This window comes from Myxocyprinus asiaticus, chromosome 19 (assembly GCF_019703515.2).
Source record: "Myxocyprinus asiaticus isolate MX2 ecotype Aquarium Trade chromosome 19, UBuf_Myxa_2, whole genome shotgun sequence".
NCBI lineage: Eukaryota > Metazoa > Chordata > Actinopteri > Cypriniformes > Catostomidae > Myxocyprinus > Myxocyprinus asiaticus.
The window spans coordinates 43,270,766-43,294,959 of NC_059362.1; the positions used below are offsets into that span (position 1 = coordinate 43,270,766).

At 39.1% G+C, this 24,194-nt stretch overlaps 1 protein-coding gene across 1 annotated transcript; it reads left to right on the forward strand.

Annotated features, from left to right (window-relative positions):
* Positions 1–205: 205 nt before the first annotated feature.
* Positions 206–23,975, forward strand: LOC127409741 (ras-related protein Rab-10-like). The gene is made up of 6 exons (XM_051644503.1): positions 206–832; positions 11,624–11,684; positions 14,261–14,399; positions 15,344–15,433; positions 18,483–18,584; positions 22,910–23,975. The coding sequence occupies exons 1-6, from the start codon at positions 706–708 to the stop codon at positions 22,994–22,996; spliced, it is 606 nt and encodes a 201-aa protein (XP_051500463.1). The 5' UTR covers positions 206–705; the 3' UTR covers positions 22,997–23,975.
* The last annotated feature ends 219 nt before the right edge of the window (positions 23,976–24,194 follow it).

A 24,194-nucleotide genomic window follows, 5' to 3' on the forward strand; every position in this document is an offset into this window, starting at 1 on the left:
CTGCGCCAGCTGTATTCACACCCGTTGAACCTCCACCATTCACCCTCCCCAGACAGATATAGCTACGTCAAAAATGCCCTCAAGTCTCCGGACGTTGTCCCCCCTCGCCCAATCACCGTCCAAGATAGATTTGAAAAACGGCGCGTCCGACCAATCACAAGCGTTGATATGACGTAGGGGCGGGGAGAGAGGCGTGGCTCTAGAAGCAAGGGTGTCGCCGCGGTGGCTCCATTCGAAGGCGACGGCGGTTGGTCGGTCGTCTATGTGTTAGTCTTGTTCTAAACTCCACAAACGGACCCGGTAAGGACTGTCGGTTCGGATCCAACCGTACGACGCGTGTGTGGTGATTTGCGCGGTTCGGGATCGCTGGGATGAAGCGGAATATATTTCATTTGAATCAGATCACCGGTGTAGTTTGAAGAAAGAGAGAGAGAGAGTCGGGCGGAGGAGCCATTTTGTCCCGACAGTGAGTGAGAGAGAAAGAAAGAGAGTGCGATATAAAATAACACATAACAACAACAAACACGCACTCTGTGAGGAAACGCACGTCTTTAAATATTTCCTTTGGAGTTTTTAAAAGAATCAAAAGTGAAAATCACAGAAATTCAGCTGTGAAGAGACTGGCCAGTGTGTGTTTCTGACACACGCACGCACACACTCTCTCTCTATCAGTTTATTACCGGCGTGTGTTTAATAAAAGCTCAGATGGCGAAGAAAACATATGATCTGCTCTTTAAACTGCTCTTGATCGGTGATTCTGGGGTGGGAAAGACCTGCGTGCTGTTCCGATTCTCTGATGACGCCTTCAATACCACCTTCATCTCCACCATAGGTAAGAAACACACCCGAACCGGGTCTGAGGGGTTTCATCGTGGCTTTTATATGAGAAGAGATGTTATCTGTGCTAGTGGATGGGGACCAGGCATTGTGTCTGAGGTGTAGCATGCTAACAGGCTAACTTGTTCATATCAGCTGATAAAATCATCCGAAACTAGTAAAGTCTGGACCGTATTGTGGATTTATGAAGTTAGTTTTGCTTTGTCATGTTAACTTTATGCTGTGGACCTGTCTTAATAGATAGGTTAGTTTGCTAATGTTAGCTTTAACGTGATGCTTTAGTGATAAATAATAAAAAAATATGACGCCAGGGGAGTCATATGAATGACTTGCCAATGTTTAATATTCAATTATTTGTCCACATGTAATCAGTAAATGCAGTGAATGGTGTCGGTTAAATGTTGAGTGTTTTCATGGCCTGTTACAGCCAGTAAACCCCCTAAATTAACCTGCGATTTAATCGATCGTGAGTTATTTATTGAAATGCATAGGCGATTCATTAATGTGCGTCATCTACTGCTCGTCTGCGCATGCGCGACTCAGCCATGCCAGTAGAGCGATTTCTTAACTGTGTTTGTGTTCTCTCCGCTAAACCTGTCATTTCAGTACCTCGTGGTGTTTTCTCTATGATATTATGGGGAAAGACCATCCGAGATGAGGTGTGTGTGTGTGTGTGTGTCTGTTTGTTTCCTGGAGTTTTTGCTGTAGGTGTGATATTTGATAGCTCATGTCATTGTGATTTAAAAGAGACTTGTTGTGTTTCCAAAGCAGCATTGATATGGTTGTTTAGTTGAAATCAGTCTCTCTACCCCTACAAAATTACTGTGGTGGGATCAATGTTATTACCATGGTACTTTTAGATGTGCCAAGGTACTGAATGATGTACATTTGAAATATAAAAAGTAATAGTATAAAAACATCTTAAAGCAGCCGACAGCATTTGTGGCATAATGTTGATTACCACGAAAACTCATTTAGACTCATACTGCTTTTTAAAAAAAAATAAAAAATAGAAGCAGAATTCAAGGTTACAAGTGTGGCACTTACAATGAAAGTGCTTACATATGAAATAATATGTTTGTCACATTTTACCTTTTTAAAAATTAACAGTTCAATGTATTTAATCAATAATTCTGACATTATATTGCATGTATTATATTTTGTTACATGTTTATTGTTTAATTGCATAATTTGTACAATTTACAGGTTTTAAATAGATTTGTTGAACACGCGTTAATAACTGGTACTGTCTCTTTATATTTATTTATTTTTATTTTTTTGGATTTACTTTTTCTCCCCAGTTTGGAATGCCCAATTCCCAATGTGCTCTAAGTCCTCGTGGTGGCGTAGTGACTCGCCCCAGTCCGGGTGGCGGAGGACGAATCTCAGTTGCCTCCGCGTCTGAGACCGTCAATCCGCGCATCTTATCACGTGGCTTGTTGAGCGCGTTACCGCCGAGACATAGCACGTGTGGAGGCTTCACGCTATTCTCCGCAGCATCCATGCACAACTCACCATGTGCCCCACCGAGAGCGAAGCACGTTATAGCGACCACGAGGAAGTGACCCCATGTGACTCTACCCTCCCTAGCAACTGTGCCAATTTGGTTGCTTAGGAGACCTGGCTGGAGTCATTCGAACTCACGACTCCAGGGGTGGTATTCTGCGTCTTGACTTGCTGAGCTACCCGAGCTACCCTTGCTGAGCTACCAGTACTTTGTACTGGTACTGTCTCTTTAAGGAAACCTGTAATTTTTGTAAACAGCATCTTTAGATAAGTGCATGTTAACAGAGAGACACATCTGTGCTATGCATGATTAGAAATAAATGTTTATTATTTGTCGTTTTTGATCGACAACTAACTGTAAAGAATGGAAAGATTATTAAAAGAGACATTATTCAATGACAAATGGATCGCGTGGATATCGTCTTTGGACACACATTACACAGAACATCTTACTCTCAATATGCAGTGATAGGATCTTGCTGCTGAACACTCTACTACACAATTAATTAATGGTGAGTGAAATCTAAACATTTACTAGCCAAGTGCCAAATATATAAATGTTTAGTCGCATAGCGCGGAATTTGTTTGCAAATGCAAGTGATTTCCTCTTCATTGTAGTGGAGGGTTGCAGTTAGAGTAAAATATTTATCTTTTAATAATTGATATCAAGATCTTTTAAATGAAGAAAATGCATCGGAAAATCTATATTTTTACCCACCCCTAGAAATTTCCCCTTAGATTATCGCTGTTCTCTTAGTTAAGCCCGTACGTTTGGCCTCTAGCTGCCACATCCATCATGTATTACCTGACTAACATCATTGAACATGTAAATGAAAGATAGAGAGCATGTCTTCATGGAAATAGATATGGATGTAAAAAAAACACTGTTGTTAGAATAAAAGACTTCTAATCGCAATATCCTCTTCTCTTTCTTGTACTGTAATGGTAAAGCGCTTCTGATAGCACATTTACTGTGTTCAGGTGTCTGAAAGGTAAATGAACTTGGTTTGTAATTATGAGCACAGTAGGGTCATTTTTTTTGAAGGTAACAGGAGATCTCCATACCACAACAGTTCATGGGGCAAATTAAGGTCCATACATCTCAGAACTGATCCTAGATCGTCTCCCTCTGGCTCTCATACTCCACAGGATTTTTGCCTGATTGGTCCAACCTGGTTTCATAGAATCATGTTACTATACGTACATTTTTTCTAAATAATTTTTACATGGCTCTTTGTATGCATCACAGCAGTTTTACTGGTGAAACAAACACTGGAGGTGCTACAACAACGACTTTTATTCACTTTCATTAAAATCACGAGAAAAACGGCAGATTATCAGTTCATAAACACCCACTTTTCACAAACCAGTCAATGGACTCTATGCACGGCACGTGTACGTGTTTATCTCGGGGCGATAACGAACTTCCGGTATGGAATTCGGCCATAGCGAAAGTTTCTAGAGAGTGTCGCAGCAAACTACTCTTCTTTCTAAAATAAAATGATTGATCACAACAAATGTGAAATTATTTAAAGTATAAAAAATTATCTCGGTTATAAGCTCCAATAAATTTAAATTCATACAGTATGAAGCTTGCAGAAATTCCGAGCATTGGTGTGAAGCTGTCTTGTTGTGTGAGGCTTCCTCTTTGTGTATAGTGTTTCAGTTACATTTACGTCCAGCAATTTTACAGGTGAGGAATACAACAACACAGTCGATTCATGTTAAGCACGAACAAACACCAGAAAATGAAGTAAAGCCTAGTGCACACTAGTTGATGTTTTGAGTCTGCGACTGGTCTGTGACGAGATGTCGTGTAGTGTGCGCACTTCTGCGACATGCCCAGACTAGTCGCAGATGCTGCGATGGATTTCAAACCTGCTAGGTATCTAGATGTCTTGTAGTCAGGTTTGTGCACCATTATCCCGATGAGCGAGAGACCGACAAAGAGCAACATTCAATAAAATACAGAGAGAGCATAAGAGGAGATCAATGCACTGAGGAGCAAGAGACAAAAAAAAAAAAAAATGACAAGAAAATCAAATAATACAACACCAACATCTCCCTAACCACTGTGTTTCCCCTGTTCTGTACAAATCTGTGCAATAACCCGGCACAAGCCCTTCTTTCATGTTGCTTGCATCGAGTGACAGTGTTCAAGCATATGTATCTAACATAATTATGAATTTTTAGCTGGGCAGAATTATTAATATTTCTATTCTGATGTCACCATTGCCCTCTGCTGGGCTTATTTTTTGTCCCACTCCATCCCGATGGATCATTTTACTCTTTAATGAACAATACTTTTTGTTCTACAAAGTTTTACAAGTAATAAAAGGAACTGTTTTGCATATGTCCTGAAAGTAATAATAATAATAAACTCGGGGGGCCTGGGTAGCTCAGTGGTAATAGACGCTGGCTACCACCCCTGGAGTTCGCTAGCTCGCTAGTTCGAATCGCAGGGTGTGCTGAGTGACTCCAGCCAGGTCTCCTAAGCAACCAAATGGGCCCGGTTGCTAGGGAGGGTAGAGTCACATAGGGTAACCTCCTCGTGGTCGCTGTAATGTGGTTTGTTCTCGGTGGGGCGCGTGGTGAGTTGAGCGTGGATGGCGTGAAGCCTCCACACGCGCTATGTCTCCGTGGCAACGCGCTCAACAAGCCACATGATAAGATGCATGGGTTGGCGGTCTCAGACGCAGAGGCAGCTGGGATTCATCCTCCGTCACCCGGATTGAGGCGAATCACTACACCACCACGAGGACTTAAAAAAGCGCATTGGGCATTCCAAATTCCAAATAAACTCAAACTTAACTTTTCATGATTCAGGCTTTGTTCAATGTTTTGTGAGAGTATAGAATCATGAATTCAGTACTGTAAATCAAACCAAATCCTTATGCCCTTTATCATTTCTGTTTTAAAAAAAATTCATATTTTAAAAAATTACAGGAAATAACATTTAGTTTATCCAATTAATCGAAGAAATAATCGAAGATTAAGCTTTTATCAGAATAATCGTTAGTTGCAGCCCTACTCTGATTTCAACCGTGGTATGATTGTTGGTGCCAGACGGGCTGGATTGAGTATTTCTGTAACTGCTGATCTCCTTGGATTTTCACACACAACAGTCTCTAGTATTTACTCAGAATTGTTCCAAAAACATCCATTGAGTGGCAGTTCTGAGGATGGAAATGCCTTGTTGATGAGAGATGTCAATGGAGAATGGCCAGACTGGTTTGTGATGACAGAAAGGTTACGGCAACTCCGATAATGCACATCAGAATGCACAACACGTTGACCCTTACACTTCTGTCAGCCAAGAACGGAAAGCTGAGGCTTCCCTATGATGGATAAATCGAAACCCATGCTACATTTTTATTTGTTGAATATCCTGTTTCACTCAGAGATCTGTCACATTAAATAAGTTAAAAGGGGTTTCAGATGCCATTTCATGTTGTCTTGATATAATGTAGGCTAGTCCAGCTTCCTCCAAAATTCTGTTCTTCAGGCATTTAATGTCCAAACACCTCTGAATTCAGCAAAACACTATCTGCAAGAGGATTTTACCTGACATTTAATGGAAAATTGACACTCACTAACTAGTTATTAAACATGTATTTAATAACTCTAATAAGTTTAATTAAGTTACTGTCGGGGGTTATTTGTCAGATGGATAAAATCCCGTCTTAAACCTAAATATGATCGTAATTAGAAATGAAAACAAATATTGACCTGGTTTCTGGACAGACAGGTGCATATGTGTCTCTGACCTTTATGACTGTGTTTTATCTCAGTGCTGTGAGTCACATGACCACCCATGATGTGTCAGTTGACCACATCACACCTTGGTAGATTCCACACCTTCAACTTCCTGCTGCAATCAGGTGTTATTTATGAATTATGTCAGCAGATGTTCGCTGTTCTCACTGAGAGGAACAAGGAGAATTTATGGGGTTATCACACAAGGCTCAAGGAAGCCACTGGTTTCTAATATTAAATATTTTGGACCAAAATAAGACAAATGACTTGAATTGAACTATCTTTGTCTGGGATTTGCCTGTATCAAATCAATACATAGAAAATATGACATTATATTTTGCATAAGTAAATTAAGTCTACAGTTAAGACCACTTAGAGTTTTTTGCATTGTGAAAGTATTTTCAGGACACTTAAGAACATTTTACCCCCATAATTCTCATTACTGTAACATATCAGGACGTTTTACTTTTACTATTCCCATTGTTTTCAATTATGAAAACAGTCATATTTTTTTTTTTACTGTATCTGAATGACCCTAAAATAGGCCTTGTTTTCTAAATGTTAATTTAGAGCAAAAAGGAACAAGACAACAGGTTTCATGAGAATAACCCAGTTATCTTAGTCGTTCGCGTATCGGCACTCGGAAAACCGTAGTAGTATACTTTGGCCTTAAGTCAAATGCATTTGGTACAACATGAGTGTGAATAAATTATAACAGAATTTTTTATTTTTGAGTGAACTATTCCTTTGAAGTCAACAAAAACTCAAAATGTACCCTATTTAGGCCTACTTCATGGACATGTTCCTGGTTTTATTAGCCGCATTTCAACTATCGGGCCAAATGAGGGCATGCTAGTGCGTGCCAAGGCCAGTTGTGTTTCCACTGTCACTTCCGGGGCTTCATCGTGGTGCCTTGGGGCTTTCTTGAGGCCAACGGCCTTTGGCCCTCCAATTACCCTTGGGCCAAACAAGGGAAACTGGGGATTGAGGCGGGGTCAGTGTCAAAGGCGGAGTTTCACAGAACCTGCCAGGTTGTGTATCCATCACATTGTTGAACAGGTTCGGGAAAAATTGTGCAGTACAAATCCGTTAAAATGCACAATGGACAAAGTGGTGCCCAAAGAAAACTTTACATGGTTTGAGATTACGGACTGTGTGCTGGGACATCATCCCGCTGTTAGTAGAGAGACCATTCGGGACACCATGGCAGTTACAGTCGGTGAGTTGTCAACGCTAACTTATCTTGCTAGCTAGCTAATGTTTACATACGATATAAACTTGATATTCTAGATAGCTACATAACATGATGCCAGCTTGAGCTTCCCTCTTGCTTGTGAAATGGGCGGGGTAAGTGACATTGGCACCAGAGCGGCGTGTTAAGGGCAGGTTTTATGGCAACACTGCGAGAGCTATGTGCCCGATGGTGGGAATGCAGATCGATTTTGGTCTCTCGGCTCAAGCTCCGAGGCTATTGGCCCCGTCTGGCCAGTTGATAGCCCTGGCTTGCACTGGCCCGTTTAGTGGAAAAGCAGCTAATGTGAATCATTTATTGAAGCACATTATTACAAATTCCAAATGAAGTCCCACCCTACTTTTCTCATGGAATATCCTTTTCCATTTATTTCATTTTGACTTTATGTGAATCTTTCTCTCCCTTTGTCCATAGTTCAAGATCTTAGAATACTCACCGGAAACTCCCTGCAGTCTCAGAGATAGAGAGATCACTACGTACACACACACACACATTAACCATATTTGCACAGTCACACTCTTGTTTATAAGAGGATAAACTTCTATACTCGTGAAGAGAGGCAGATCATTTTGAGTCGAGAGGATTGAAGCATTTTCACTGTTTCTCCTTCTGTTTGCGAGAGAACATTCTCTTTCTTTAATTGACAGAATCTTGGCTCAGTTGGGTGGGACTTCAGTTGTGACCCTGTGGAGGGACCTCGCAGCTGCTGAGGCTCATGGGAAGAGTTCTGATTGGCTGCATGTCAGAAACCCCTCTATGTCCTCTGTGTGTGTGTCTCTTTCCGAGTCAAATGGCTTGTGCTCAGAAACCCTCATAACCAAAACTCAGAGCTGTTCTAAAACAGCTTCACTTATAGTCCTGTACTAAACCAAAGCCAGATTTCTCAAAGAGTAAAACAGCTTAAAGCAACTAGGCAAAAACATAGATGCATAAATGTTTATACTCAGACAAGTGAATGACCAATTTAAGCAAATGACAATGCTTAAAGGGGTTGTTCACCCAAAATGAAAATTCTCTCATTATTTACTCACCCTCATGCCATCCCAGAAGTGTATGACTTACTTTCTTCTGCAGAACACAGTGGTTAAATCAATGTCTTCAGAAGCGATATGATAGGTGTAAGTGAGAAATGGATCAATATTTGTCAATTTTTGCTAGAAATTCTTTTAAAACGCCCAGTAGGGGGCGTATTCACGAAGAATATGAATAACCAAAAACACAAGAAGAATGTGAAAGTTGGAGATTGGAAAATGGAGATTGACTGAGCAGGGAGGAGAATTTCAAGTAAAAATTGACTAAAATATTTATCTGTTTCTCACCCACACCTATCCAATCGCTTCTGAAGATATTGGTTTAACCAAAGCATTATAGAGGCTGCTTGGCAGTTTGTTTTTAGCTGGTTTCACATGCGCTCAAAATCCGCCAACGCCTTCTTCGCCCGCCGAATTTCGCATTGCAAAGGTAAATGTAACGGCAAGATTAAGGGCAAAGTTACAACTCCATGCACTGGTTAGTGCTGTAGATACATGATGTTGTTAAAGTAATCATTCACCCAAAAATTTAAATCCTGTCATTTGTTAAAACTGATCGAATTGCCTGTTTAGGAAGATTTGGAATGTATGTTTTAACGTGTGAGTACATATTTTTTTTAATTTTATCTAGATGTTAGGCCTGTCGCCATTAAATAATCTTCTAATAATCACGGTTATTTGATATATTATTGTGCACTTCTTCAAATTCCAATAAGTGTATTTTTTCACTTGGCTATACTTCTGCGAGTGCAGTAAAGACAAAATATACTTATATTCAAGATCTATTCTCTAAAAGCAAGTGTAAATATCTAATATGCTGCTGCTCAGGTGAATGCATTTTTTTTTAAAGGATTTTTAGATATTTTAAAATATGTATTTTTAATATTATATTCAGCATTGTCAGATAACAATATTTTCTTCTGCAGTATAGCTGCTAAAGAAAATGTACGTTGTTTTAAAAGAGTTTTAGATATTGAATAGCCATCTGAGGCACTACAGATATTTATATTGGAAAACAAGCCAAAACAAAAACAAATCAAAAACGTATTTTGTTGCAGTGTATAATGGGCTAAGACTACACTCTCTCACCTTTGTTTACTATGATCCATCTTTAAATCACAAAAAAAACATTTTACTTTTTTCTTTCTTTTTTTTATCCCCTTTTCTTCCAATTTGGAATGCCCAATTCCCACTACTTAGTAGGTCCTCGTGGTGGCGCATATACATACATATACCATATATATATATATATATATATATATATATATATATATATATATATATATATACTGTGTATATACATACCTGAACAGTTGATTTTATCTTTTAATATTAATATTAAAGTGCACTCGATTGATGGACTCATTGTTATATTTTAATCTTTTGGTAGAAGATCCCTCAGACTCCACAACACTGACTTTGTCTTTGGGTCCCCGATGTCCTAATCCTTGTCCAGTTTTGAAGAGGCTTTTTATTTTTGTTTAGAACTATAGAGCTGTTCAGCTTGTAGTCCAAAAACCTGGAAGATAATTCACCATGTGTTCCCTCGGGATTTCCCTATGAGTTTTTATAATGGGGTTTTTGAACTTCTGAGAAAAGTAATGTCTGTGTCTGACATTTTGTTCTACATCATAAATTCCACACTGTCATACCTCAAACGTGAATTTTGAAGCCGCCTTGTGTGTGCGTGTGTTTTTTTTGTTGTTGTTGTTTTTTTAAAGTATGTAATGTAATACGGCTTCAAAATTCGTGTTTGAGGTATGACTGTGTGTAATTTAAGTAGAACAAAACGTCTACGTATCGACAAGTAAAGTTTACCACAGACCTTATTTCAATTGAAAAACCCCATTATAAAAACCCATAGGAAAATCCCGTGGGAACTCGTGGCGAATTAGACTTCCGGGTTTGCCTTCAAATTGACGTCACGACTGAACAGCTCTATTGCTGCCAAGTTGGAAATATATAATAACTATTCCAAAAAATTTGCATTTCCTATGTCATTTCAAAGCCATACTGACTACTGACACCATGCACCAAGTTATTCTCTGGACCTTTGCTTGGAAGGAAATATAGAGACCGGGCCTCTTGCAACTTTAATTGAATACTCCTGATATAGGCTATGAAAAGCTTAATTTGGTAAATACTTCAATATGCATCATTGTAATGGAGTAATTTCAAAATAAGACTCCCTGGTGTTTCAGACTTGTTTATAGTTAAAAGTCCCACATTATGCTCCAAATCTTTATTTTTTTCTGGTTGTTATTGGGATTTTGGTTGAATGATAAACTGCATCTATCATTTTGGACTCTTGTAGCCTCTATCTCTGTGCCCATCATAGTTAAAATAATTCAAATTTTTAAACATTCTATAAATCGATTTCAAAAACTATTGTCCTATTACGCTGTTATCAGCTTTTTCCAGCAACTTAGTTATCATATCGATAAAATCCCCTTTCTGTCGACCTCTAAAATCCACCATCATGAATTTGGAGGCTTTTTCTAAATCAAGTTCTGATGCTATTTGTTTGATGCCATACCTATTCACACAGAGTCCAAATTTTGTTTCAAAAATGTCGGCGTCACATCAGGCTTTGTATGAATGGGCCAAAGGAATAGTTCACCCAAAAATTACAGTTCTGCCTTCACTTACTCGCCCTAATGTCATTCCAAACCTGTATGACTTGCTTCTGTGTAACACGAAAGGAGTCAAGATCTGAAGATGTGCATATTCACAAATGCCGCACTTAGCGCACAAGTTGAATGGACTGCTGTAATGGTGATTTCTATGGTGCTTTTTGTCCTTTTTGGAGTTTGACAGCATCAGTCCCCATTTACTTTCATTGTATGGAAAAGCACAGTCAACACTGCTAAATTAGTACAAAGTTGCATGAGCTGTGTCCCAAATGACACACTATATATGCACTTATAAAATGTACTATGCACTCAGCCATGTTGTGTATGAATTTTCAAAGTGTAGTATCGTCCCAAATGGAACACTTAATGTTTTTTTTTTTTTTTTACTTCACGCAAGCGTTCGCCATTCAACAGCAGCTGTTTTGACGGTTGAAAAAGAACATAATCAGGGTACTTAAAGTACACTTATTTTTGCTGCATTTTCAGTGTAAACGTACTACTTGCACTACAAAATGGCATAGAATTGTGCCGAAGTGTGCAGTTTGGGATACACCTATGGTCTTTTATTCAATAGTTTGTCATTTTCTGTTTCTGTTTTGTCTTTTCAGGAATCGATTTTAAGATCAAAACAGTTGAATTGCAAGGAAAGAAGATAAAGCTACAGATATGGTAAGTAATCTTTTGTGTGTTTGTGTATGTTTGAGTAGTTTTATCAAGTGTATTTATGTTAGTGTATTTAAAGGATTCACAATTATCAATCGATGAGGGCCAAATTCAAGTAAAAATTTACTTTTGTGAGAAGGAAAACTGAGTAACTGGCCAGCTGACTGGTAACTTTTTAGGAATTGCAACATAATGCATGATTGAATGGAAAAGTTTACCCAAAAATGAACATTCTGTCATCATTTACTCACCCTTATGTCATGCCAAACCTGTATGACCATAAGAATCTCCATTCGTTGTAATTGCATGGCAAAAAGCGACTAGTTCTCCCAAATTTCTTTTGTTCTTTTTACGAAAGAAATGTAGTCAAATGGATTTTAAATGACATGAGGGGGAGGAAATGACAGAATGTTCATTTTTGGGCAAACTATTCTTTTCATTTGCAAAGTAAGAAGGATAGCCTGACCCTCACAGACAAGTGGCGTGAGTGAATCAAATCAAAGGAATCTGAATGGTCTTCTGAAGAAAGCTCATGACGGTAAGGCTTCCCACAAAACCTGGAAAACCTGGAATTTTGCAATGCAGTTTTCCAGTCATGGAAAATTAGAAAAATATCTAATTGTTCTGGAAGGGCCCTATGATTTCAATAATGCGGAAAACACGGACTGAATCACTGAATCCTGTCATAAAATTGCTTTAACTATAAAACGCGGAATGTGACCGAATCTGACATACTTAAGACGAAAATGAATGTCTAATTGCACAAAGTAAAATCACGATATGGGATTATTAATCCGCAAAAGGCTGTGATTTAATTAAATAAATGTACTAGGGCTTTCAATTGATCAGAGAAACTAAATTCAAAATTTTACCTTAAATATTTTCAAAATTCAAATAATATTTGAATTATAAAGTCAGCTGATTCTTAAACTGATGTCGTTACCTTAGTCCACAAGAGGGCGCAATAAATACATAAACCATACAGCACCATTATATTATTGCAAAGAACATTCCTGGCTGTTAAAAAAAGAGCATTTCATTTTCAACTAATGTGCATAAAAAGTTTTAGTTGGTCCATATGTTCAAATGTTAAGTCATCGGTAAAATGAGCAGGATAAATGCTTTAATAGGCAGTCCACATGATGTTAACACTGGCCACAGTATACTACCCCAGACTCAAGCTATAATAATAGCGAAATAGCATGTTGTTTTTTTATTCAGTATGTTGGGTAGCAGTGTTCCCAGATAGCAGTGGTATTTGGATGAACTTGGTGTTGAAGCGGCTCAGACTATGAGCACAGGCCAGGGGCTGTTCAAAAGACACATTTCCAAGTTAAACATCTTTCCTTTCCTGACAAAGCAATTAAAAAAATCTCATTGCTTAATCTGAGAAATGCTTATAAAAGAGCGCGGCGCAACGGGCAAGTACCTCCACCTATTGTAAGGGGCTGTTCACACCGAACGCTTTTGCAGCTATCCATTTGTTTTTCTGTAAACTGCGCTAGACGAACGTCTTAGTTTCGCTTTGTTTTTGTTTATTCAGCGTCTCGTACAGGAGCGCTGTTTTTTAGATGCTGTTTCTAATTAAAAAGAACTTTAAAAAGCATCTTGAGACACCTGTTAAACTGTATTTGTTGCACTGTATCTAGCCTTTTTTAGCGTAAGAATGGGATCGATCTGAAGTCATTGTCAGTTCTTGGCACACATCCAAAATTCGAATGCACATTTGTAGCGTTTGAATGTGCATTTTTTTTCTTAAATAGGACGAATAATAAATATACTGAAATATACTGTATAATATGTGTGTTCTGCGCACTTCAAATTGAATGTGTGAATCCGGCCGCTCATACACTGAAAACACCTCATGATCATCACGCGGGCTTTATGTATGTAGTAGATAACAGCACTCTGAAGCGTGCAGCACATACAAATATATATAAAATATATACTAAATTTTTTTTTAATTAAATCACAGTTTTTTAGGGGTTTCAAAATTACACTGGTGAGAAACTACCATCAAAAACACAAGAAATAACTAAAATAAAAGCTTGATTTAAATGGACGCATGAAATTAGGACAAAAAGACAAAATAAAATATATATAAAAAATAACCTTCTAATAACCACAATATACCTCATGACCGTTTGTGTGTTTATGCTTACATATTACACCTGTTGGGCGCATAAAATGTCCAGGAAAATTGTTCCTTAAAAAGAGTGGGAACCCTGGACTGTGATGTGTTTTTTAACAACTTTTACCTCAGTGGAAATTTACCATCAGACGTTTTACTTGAAAGCCAAATAAATTTATTTTACTGTTGTAATTCCAAAACTCCATGTGATGATACAGTCCTGGTGCTAAGCCACCAAAACGAAAATATGAGGAACAAAAATGTTATCCAAGCAGATAACTCGGTTTTCCATGTCACATATGTGAAGCTAAACCGCATTTTGGAAATCACTCTGGATAACAGGACCTGCTAGATGCCTTGTGTATGTGTATTTTATAATTCTGTTTTCATTCAGTTTATGAACGTCTGCTCCAGTACATGCTTGATTGTGGTTGTTGGTGTGTTTGTGCAGGGATACGGCGGGACAGGAACGGTTTCACACCATCACTACCTCTTACTACAGAGGGGCCATGGGCATCATGCTCGTGTATGACATCACCAATGCCAAGAGCTTCGAAAACATCAGCAAATGGCTCAGAAACATTGACGAGGTCGGGCATCGTACAACATTACTGTAAAGTTACTGTAACTCTCTGACAACATCAGTGCTAAAGCAGTCATATCATGAAGAATCAAATCATCTTTGGTCTTTTGAGATAAGAGTGTAACTTTCAGAAATCAAAAGTCCTCCCCAGTCCACAAAGAGCATTTATTAAAATTCAGCTGCAAAAACAGCCTGTGTTTCAGCAACTTTCTGCCATAGCACAGATGAATACATCAACACTGACTGTTAAGACTGACTCAAAATAGAGAAAAAGAGATTATATCATATGTATGATATGACCACTTTAAGCCGAAAATGTCACAACTACAGATGCTGTATAGTTGGACTTTTGAAATGCCAACTTAGACATGAGTCCATATTCATTTTAGCAGTGCGGTGTAATGAAACTGCTGACGTTTGACTTTGAGTGTGATGATCCACACAGAAGTTCCCAACAGTCAGCAATTTCACAAGATTTCATAAAGAAATTAGGCTCAATAATGGCTGTGTTTGTCTGTTTGGTGGCATGTTGTCCATATTGCAGAAAAGTAACTTGCACCACTGATCCAAACGGGCTGAGCAGGAATGCAGCACAGTAACTTCTTGTGTCTAAATGCATTCAGTACTGCGTCTTCAAAGCAAAGATTTCTGGAGCCACTTTAAAGCTGAAGTTTGCAATTTGTATGCAACTTGCTTCACCAAACAGAATTGCAGAAATGATGTTTTCAAACGGGTTTCTCTAATACCCCTCAGTTTCAAATGTTCAGCCTAAGGATGGCTTACTACTAGTTGTCTCTGCCTGTTAAGCTGGCATAGATTAAATTATTTTAGCATATAATATCCACACTTTCACCTATAATTTTGACTGGCAGACTAAATGCCACTGCTGAAAGGTTTCTATAAGAATGACGTAAGAATGTGTCTTCTATAAAGCTTGTGTGTTTGTTACAGCATGCTAACGAGGACGTCGAGAGGATGCTGCTAGGCAACAAGTGTGACATGGAGGACAAACGTATTGTACCAAAAGCCAAGGGGGAACAGGTGAGACGTTCAGGGTCAGAATGGTTTAAAGAGTTTAGAGATGCAACTTCTCAGAGATGGTTCTAGCCTGTCACATTGTGTCTATACTGCAAGCATGCAATGTTACAGTGCTTGTAGCATAGACATTTTTCTTGAATACAATGGGAGGGATAGTTTCGTCACACCATGCCGCTCACTTCCAATGTATCAGGAATGTTAGTTACAGCCGACATACTGTTATTATTTTAATAATAATATTATTATTCATGCCATTATATGTATGCAAATTTAGCGTATGCAAATGTATTTTCATATTTGTTTTGGTCTATGTCTAACTGTAAAGCTTAAAATGCCACTCGCCTCTCACTTGAGAATGAGTTGCTAAGGCAACTACCACATTAATCCGGATACATTTGAAAATTGCATTTTTGTTTTCAAAATGCTTTCCGTTCACACTGCAGTTTTCAAGCATTTTCCAAAAGTTTCTCATCCACACTGAAACGAATAAAAACGCTTAAATCCCCTTACTGCGTTTGCGGAAAATTGTCGTTCCACATACGGTCTGAAATGCAATTTTCCTCGTGTTCCGTCGTCGGACAACAATTTCGAGTAAAGTTCCAATCGCATTTGAAGGAATGCAATGTGAAGGTTGTACAAAGTAACATTTGTCTTTAGCAGTGCTATCAAAGTGGATAACAGGCACAGTAACTTCGCTACAACACGGGCCGCCATCTTGATTGTTTTGGGTTGAACGGATCACATGACAACAAATACGTTTTCATATATCTCAGTTTTCCCTCTCCACATTACAACACGAAGATGGTGTTTTCAAATGTATCCACTTGGGAGAGTATTTTCGAAAAGCTCAGATTTTGCTGGCAAAAACGACGTCTCAATGTGGATGGAAGGCCAAAACGGAGAGAAAAAGGTGCGTTTTCAAACTAAGTGTATTAGTGTGGACGCGGCTTACGTTATTTACATTAAGTAACTATGTGTTAACACCTGTTTACTGATATTCTAGTCCCACAGAAATGCCGCCATTTATTGTTAGACCCAATATTAAAGGAATGTTCTGGGTTCAATACAAGATGAGCACAATCAACAGGATTTGTGTCATAATGTTGATTACCACAAAAATGTATTTCGACTTGTCCGTCCGCAAAAATCGAGGTACTTACAGTAGACATGAATGGGGCCAATTTTGGAGGGGTTTAAGTCAGACATTTGAAGCTATATAATTTTATAAAAGCACTAACATTAGCTCTTCTGGTAAAACTCGATTAGCATTGTTTTGATTGTAATGGAAGTGATCTAGTTTCATCTCACCATGCCACTCGATTCTAGTGTAGACACGATGTAACCATGATTGTTAGCGTATTGACAACACACTAAAACCCTCTTCAAGAAGTTGCATCTCTAAATGTATCCCCTTTATAACACCACTGCTACAACTATTAATATATAGCATAGATTTCTAGATAACCATGGTGTGCAATGTTCTCTTACTAGGTGTAGTTCACAGGTCCGTTTATTTTCTTTTTTTTTTTTTTTTTTTTTTTTTTTAAGACTAATATCATACACTGCCTGGCCAAAAAAGAGTAGGCGCTTGGATTTAAATAAGCAGATACTTAAGAGCCAATGATTGGATCATTATTGCAGTGATTAATATGTTTCAGCTGGCAACAATTCTTTTAACCCTAACTGATGCAGTGTGTAGCTTCTCATTTCTTAACCATGCCGGAAGACATATCCCGTGGTCGTGGAAAAGATGTTACTGTGTTTCTGAAGGGGCAAATTATTAGCCTGCTTCAAGCAAAGAAAACAACTAAGGAGATTTCTGAAATCCCTGTAATTGGGTTAAGAACTGTCCAACGCATTATTAAAACCTGGAAGGATAGTGGTGATCCGTCAGCTTTGCAGAAGAAATGTGCTCAGAAAAAAGTCTTGAATGATCATGATTGTGATCGGAGATCACTAAAACGCTTGAAGTCCCATCGTAAAAAATCGACAGTAGAACTCACGGCTATGTTTAATAGTGAAAGTAAGAGCATTTCCACAAGCACAATGCAACGAGAACTTACAGGATTGAGACTAAACAGATGTGTGGCCACAAGAAAGCCACTTGTTAGTGAGGCTAATCGGAAAAAACGACTTCAATTTGCTCGAGAGCATAAAGATTGGACCGTGGAGCCATGGAAAAAGGTCATGTGGTCTGATGATTTACCCTATTCCAAAGCGATGGCCGCATCAGGGTAAGAAGGGAAGTGCATGAAGTGATGCACCTGTCATGCATAGTGCCCCCTGTAGAAGCCTTTGGAGGCAGTGTTATGATCTTGGGTTGCTTCAATTGGTCAGGTCTAGGCTCAGCAATGTTATGCGGCAAAAAAATGAAGTCAGCTGACTACCTGAATGTACTGAATGGCCAGGTTATCCCATCAATGGATTTTTTTTCCCCTGATGATATGGGCATATTCCAGGACGACAATGCCAAGATTCATCGGGCTCAAATTGTGAAAGAGTTGTTCAGGGAGCATGAGGAATCATTTTCACACATGAAAATGTGCCACCACAGAGTCCTGACCTTAACCCCATTGAAAGTCTTTGGGATGTGCTGGAGAAGACTTTACAGAGTGGTTCGACTCTCCCGTCATCAATACAAGATCTCGGGCAAAAATTTATGCAACTCTGGACGAAAATAAATGTTGTGACGTCACATAAGGTTGTCGAAACAATGCCACGACGAATGCGCACTGTAATTAAAGCTAAAGGCGGTAAGTATGCGACTTTTTTTTTTTTGTCCAGGCAGTCTAGTTTAGAGCAATACAATGGTTATAAATATTTAGCCTCTATTTGTTCAATATTATTGTTTCACTTTTAAAGAAATGCACTTAGCATTTCTTTGTCGCCAACAAATTTGGTCGATATCAGGTGGACGACCCTAAACCCACCTAATTATACAGGGCTATCTAAACATTGAAAAGTCGATTTTTTTTAAATAGTTAGTCTTGCAAATCCCTATTTCAGGCCCACACATTCTGTAAATTTTAACTGTTTTTGCGCTTATCCCCAGATCGCAAGAGAACATGGGATTCGCTTCTTCGAGACGAGTGCAAAAGCCAACATCAACATTGAGAAGGCGTTCCTCACGTTAGCAGAAGACATTCTCAGAAAGGTGAGTTCTGATTTAACTAACCCTGATTACCATTAGTATTGAGCTTAAATGCTTTTAAACAAAGACATTGCAATGAAAAAAGAGAATCAATGCCGCAATGTTTGTCTCTTAGATCAGAAATATCAGTTACAGCCGACATACAGTGAATATTATTTTTTCTGATTAACACTTTTTGTTGATTCACAAAATTGATGAAGAAAAGCAAAACAGATATTCACAGAATAAACATTTAACCCCATTATTACCCCTCCCAATCCCAAACCCCACCCTGACCCTCAACAAACATCCCTGTGGTCACACAAAAAAAAGAGAGAGAAAAAAAAAAATATATATATATATAATAATAATAATAATAATAATAATAATAATAATCACACACATTTAAAACTATACTTCTCTCTCCACTGCCCCTCCCCGAGAGCCCTCCAAGAAGGCCAAATAGCTGCCCCATTTCCTATCAAATAAATCTATTTTTCCAGCCTTCTACATGACATTTCCTTGAATGCCGCCACCCTCTCCATCTCTGTACACCACTCTTGAAATGAGGGTGCTCCAGCCGACTTCCATCCCCTTAGAACAATCTGTCTGCCGATCATAACACTGGCTAGGACATAATTTATGTGTTTATCCCCTGTATTATGACCGCCCCATCGCCTAAAATACAGAGTCTGGGGCAAAATAAAATTTGAGTGCCCAATACGTCAAACATAAAACTCTGAACACTCAACCAAAATTCTTGGATCTTAACACACCACCAAAAACCATGGGTTGTGTCCCCATCTTCTGACTGGCATCACCACCAGGTGGGTGTGTCTTTCAGACCAAGCCTGTACAATCTACATGGGGTCCATGAGAATCGATGTAAAATCTTAAATTGCATAAGATGCACCCTTGCATCTCTCAATGTAGACTTGATATTTTTTAGAATCCTAGCCCACACTCCCTCCTCCAATACCAAGTTTATATCTTTCTCCCATAATCTCTTGAGAGATGTTGAAGCTCCGTCCCCCAGACTCTGAATTAACAGGGAGTAATACACTGATGCCTCGTGACCTTTTCCAAAAGCAGTAATCACCAATCCCAGAGTATCTGCTGCTTTTGGGGGGTGTATGCTACTCCCAAAAATAGTACAGAGCAGGTGGAACAGCTGTAAATACCTAAAGAACTGAGATCTGGGAATCCCAAAATGTTGAACCAAATTTTCAAAGGATCTCAACACTCCACTCTCATATAGGTCACCGAGCATATTAACCTTCCTCTAAATCCACTCTGACCAGCAGAAAGGGGTCTTATACCTAATTTTGGGTTCAGCCATATGCTCGAGGCTACATTTAAATAAATGTCCAAATTAAACACTCTGGACATGTTTGTCCATACCGAGTGCAAATGTGAGATAACAGGGTGTGACTTAACTTCTCTGATTAGTTTGATAAGCTTTGCAATGGCAGAATAGGGGCAAGAACTTCCTGTTTAATACAAAACCAGGGAGAAGCTCTCTCAGCTGGAAGCGACCAATAAGCCAAATGTCTGAGACCAAATGCATAATAATAAAACACAATCTTGGGTAGACCTAGCCCACCTTTGTCAGTCGGCCTATGCAACTTACTAAAATGTTATCTGGGATGTTTACTATTAAAATGAAGGACTTTGCTATGCTATCAAATTGCTTGAAATAAGAGAGGGGGACATCTATAGGGAGAGAATGTAACAGGTAGTTGAATTTTGGAATACAATTCATTTTAATAACATTAACCTTCCCAATCATAGATAACTTTAATGAAGCCCACCTGCCCACATCGCTCAAAACATTTTATTAAAGGGTCAAAATTAACTCATAACTCACAAATTTTCTGGGAATAAAATGGTTCACCCATCAGAGCTGTAGCCTAGCGGGCTGCGCTCATGACATGCGGTGCTGATACATAGCGGGTGACCCAAGTTCGAGTCCTGGCTTGTGAGGTCCTTTCCCAATCCCATTCCCACTCTTCTCCCTCTCATTTCCTGTCACCTCTCTACTTTCCCTATCCCATTAAACAGCCAAAAGGCCATAAAAAAAAAAAAAAAATTTAAAAAAAGGATTAGCTTACCCAAAAATTTAAATTCAGTCATTGTTTACTCACCCCTGTGTTGTTTAAACCCCATATGACTTTTTCTTAACACAAAGGGAGAAATTGTGAAAACATTTTGTGCTCAGTGATGTCAAACAATGGCAGTTTATGGTGACCACCTCTTCAAGCTTCAAAAGAATGCAAATTTATAATTCAGAAGTCTAATAAAATATTGTATGTGACTCATGTCTTGTTCTGAAGGAATACGATAAGGTTTGGTGAGAAACAAACTGAAATCTACTGTATTATTAAGTGAAATTCAACCGACCGTTGATCTCCTGTTCGCGTTCATGAGACAAGACTGCACGCGAGCTTTAGAGCTCTATGCACGTAGTTAATTAGCAATTGTTACTGCTCGCACAAGATGGGGCGTTCAAGCGGAAACTCATTTCGCTTTACTTCAACAGGACCACTAGCAATATTAACAACAGTAAACACAACATCGAAGCACACAAACCAGAGAACAGAACTTACAAAACTTGTCTGAAGAGTTTTTAGTCGAAAAATAGATGCATTTCAACGCCCAGACATATTTGTTTGAACAGAATACTCAATCAAACAGTTTCATAGAGGAGGCTGAAGGTAGCTACACACACACACACACACACACACACACACACAGATGCTACAATCAGACAGAGAGTACAGGAGACCGCAGTTCTTTGGAGGTTTCGCTTACCGAAAGTGAAGTGGAAGATCCAGAGAGAAAAGCAGAGGGAGCGTGAATGTCTGTCACCTCTTCTCTATTCTGAATGTGCGTGTGACAGACCTCCGCCTGAAGAGACCTATGCGAAAATGGTGGGTGTAACATTCTTGGCCAAAATCAAGAAACCAGCAAGTGAGATGCTGGCTTCAGTATAATTTTATCAGAATGATTTTGGGCCGGTGCCAGTTCATAGTGGACGGGGTTACCCGTCAAAAACAAACTCTTCAGACATGTTTTGCAAGTTCTGTTTTCTGGTTTGTGTGCAGCTGTTTGCGTTTACTGTTGTTAATATCGCTGGTGGTCCTGTTGAAGTGAAACAATCAGAGTTTTCACTTGAACGCCCCATCTCGCATGTGCAGTAACTACTGCTCTTGTGCAAGGAGCTCTAAAGCTCACGTGCAGTATGTCTCATGAACGCGCACAGGAGATCAAAAAGAGGTCAAGAGTTTCACTTAATTCATTAGATTTCGATTTGTTTCTCACCAAATCATATTCCTTCAGAACAAGACATGAGTCACATACAATCATTTATTAGACTTCTGAATTATACTTGTGCATTCTTCTGAAGCTTGAAGAGGTGGTCACCATAAACTGCCTTTGAATGACATCACTGAGAACAAAATCTTTTCATAATTGCTCCCTTTGTGTTGAGATTTTACAGACCAACCAAAATGGTGGCATTAATCATTAGACCCGATCCTAAAGAAATATACTGTGTTCAATGCAGGTTAAGGTCAATCGACAGCATTTGTGGCATAATGTTGATTTACCTCAGAGATTAATTTTGACTCATCCCTTCTTTTCTTTAAAAAAAGCGCAAAAATCGAGGTTACAGTGAGGCACCATTCAGTTAGCTCCCTTCACTTCCATTGTAAGTATCAGTGTTAACCGATTTAGCTTTTTAATGAACATTATGCCACAAGTGCAGTCAATTGAGCTTGTATTGAACACTGAATAGTGCTTTAAAGGATCGATGGCCAATCAAATAAAAAAGTGTGACTTGAAATCTGACGTCAAATGTACTTTTGTACCAAAAGCTCTAGTGTGAAACACCACACATTGGCAACATTTTTTATTTTTTGCCCTTTTCTCCCTAATTTGGAATGTCCAATTCCCAATGTGCTTTTAAGTCCTCACGTAGTGTTTCGCCTCAATCCGGGTGGCGGAGACCTCCAACCCGCGCATCTTATCACGTGCCTTGTTGAGCGTGTTGCCACGGAGACATAGCGCGTGTGAAGGCTTCACGCCATCCACCGCGGCATCCACGCTCAACTCACCACGCGCCCCACCGAGAACTAACCACGTTATAGTGATCAGAGGAGGTTACCCCATGTGACTCTACCCTCCCTAGCAACCGGGCCAATTTGGTTGCTCAGGAAGCCTGGCTGGAGTCACTCAGCACGCCCTGGGATTCAAACTAGCGAACTCCAGGGGTGGTAGGCAGCGTATTTTACCACTGAGCTACCCAGGCCCGGCAAAATGTATCTTGAAATGTGTGTGTATCTTTGCAGACACCCGTAAAAGAGCCCAACAGTGAAAACGTGGACATCAGCGCTGGTGGCGGAGTCACAGGATGGAAGATCAAGTGCTGCAGTTGAACAGACACACACTTTACGCAAACACACACAATCTTCTTCTGTATTTCTCTCTTTCTCTTATCCCCCCCCCCCCACACTCTCTCATTCACTCACCCCTCGTTTCTGTCTAACACTCTTCCGTTCTGTCCTTCTCATGGGATTCTCTGTAAAACATCTCTCTAACGTTTCTCACACACTCATGACTGCTTGCTGACATCATTTTTATTTCAGAAAAAAACAAAATGTAAAGAGAAAAAAAAAAGTCATTTCATGTTTCTTCTTACTTATTTTAGTGTTAAGAAAGAAAGAAATGAATTAAAAAAAAAAACAAAAGCGCGTTCACCACTACATAAAGACCACCAGAGGACCTGGAGACGCGTGTGTCGGCACAGAGGAGCGGCCATAGCGTTCAGTATGGCATCATAGATGAAGACATTTGTCCAGTGTTTGGGGTTAGTGTGTTAGTCTGAGAGATATCTAGCTGGGGATATTATTATTTTTTATTTTTAGTTGATTTCTTTCGTGCTGTGCCTTAATGTAGAGCCCAAGGGCTCATCCCCTCCTCCCCCAAACACACACATACACATTTAACCATCACTCTTCTGTAACAGTTACTCAAACTAGACCTCTCCTCTGTCTGACCCCACTAACTCAACCCACACATGCCCGAGCGGAACCATCTGGATTCATCCTGTTTGCTCAGAAGAGAATGGCATTATATTTTTTGTTTTTTTCTCTCTCTTTATTTTTCAGTATGACTTGTTTTATAAAAATCTCCTCAGTGTATTTTTGTTTAGTTTGCCCTCAAGTACTCAGTTACTCATTCTCTCCTGCATGCTGGTTTCTTTGGGTTTTTTGGGGTCTTTTGTAAGTTTTGCCATGTTTGTAATTTACAGGATTTGTCTCTTCTAGTCAAGATATACGTGTCAGGGATGGGAGCGTTCTCTTTGGAAATTCAAACAATTTTGCAGATCCATTAAAAATAAGCTTGTTTAAGTTACATGTTTGTCACATTTATTCGAGGATGGAGGTTTGATGGAGGTGTTTTGCTATAATTTGGGGACATCCTCAAACGGAAAAAAGATTCATGAAGTAAAAAGTGTAATTGCTTTACATTGTTTTTACTTTGTTAGTAATTATCAGCACCTCATCAAACAGTTAATGGAATATTCTGGGTTCAATACAAGTTGAGCTCAATCGACAATTTTGACTCGTCCCT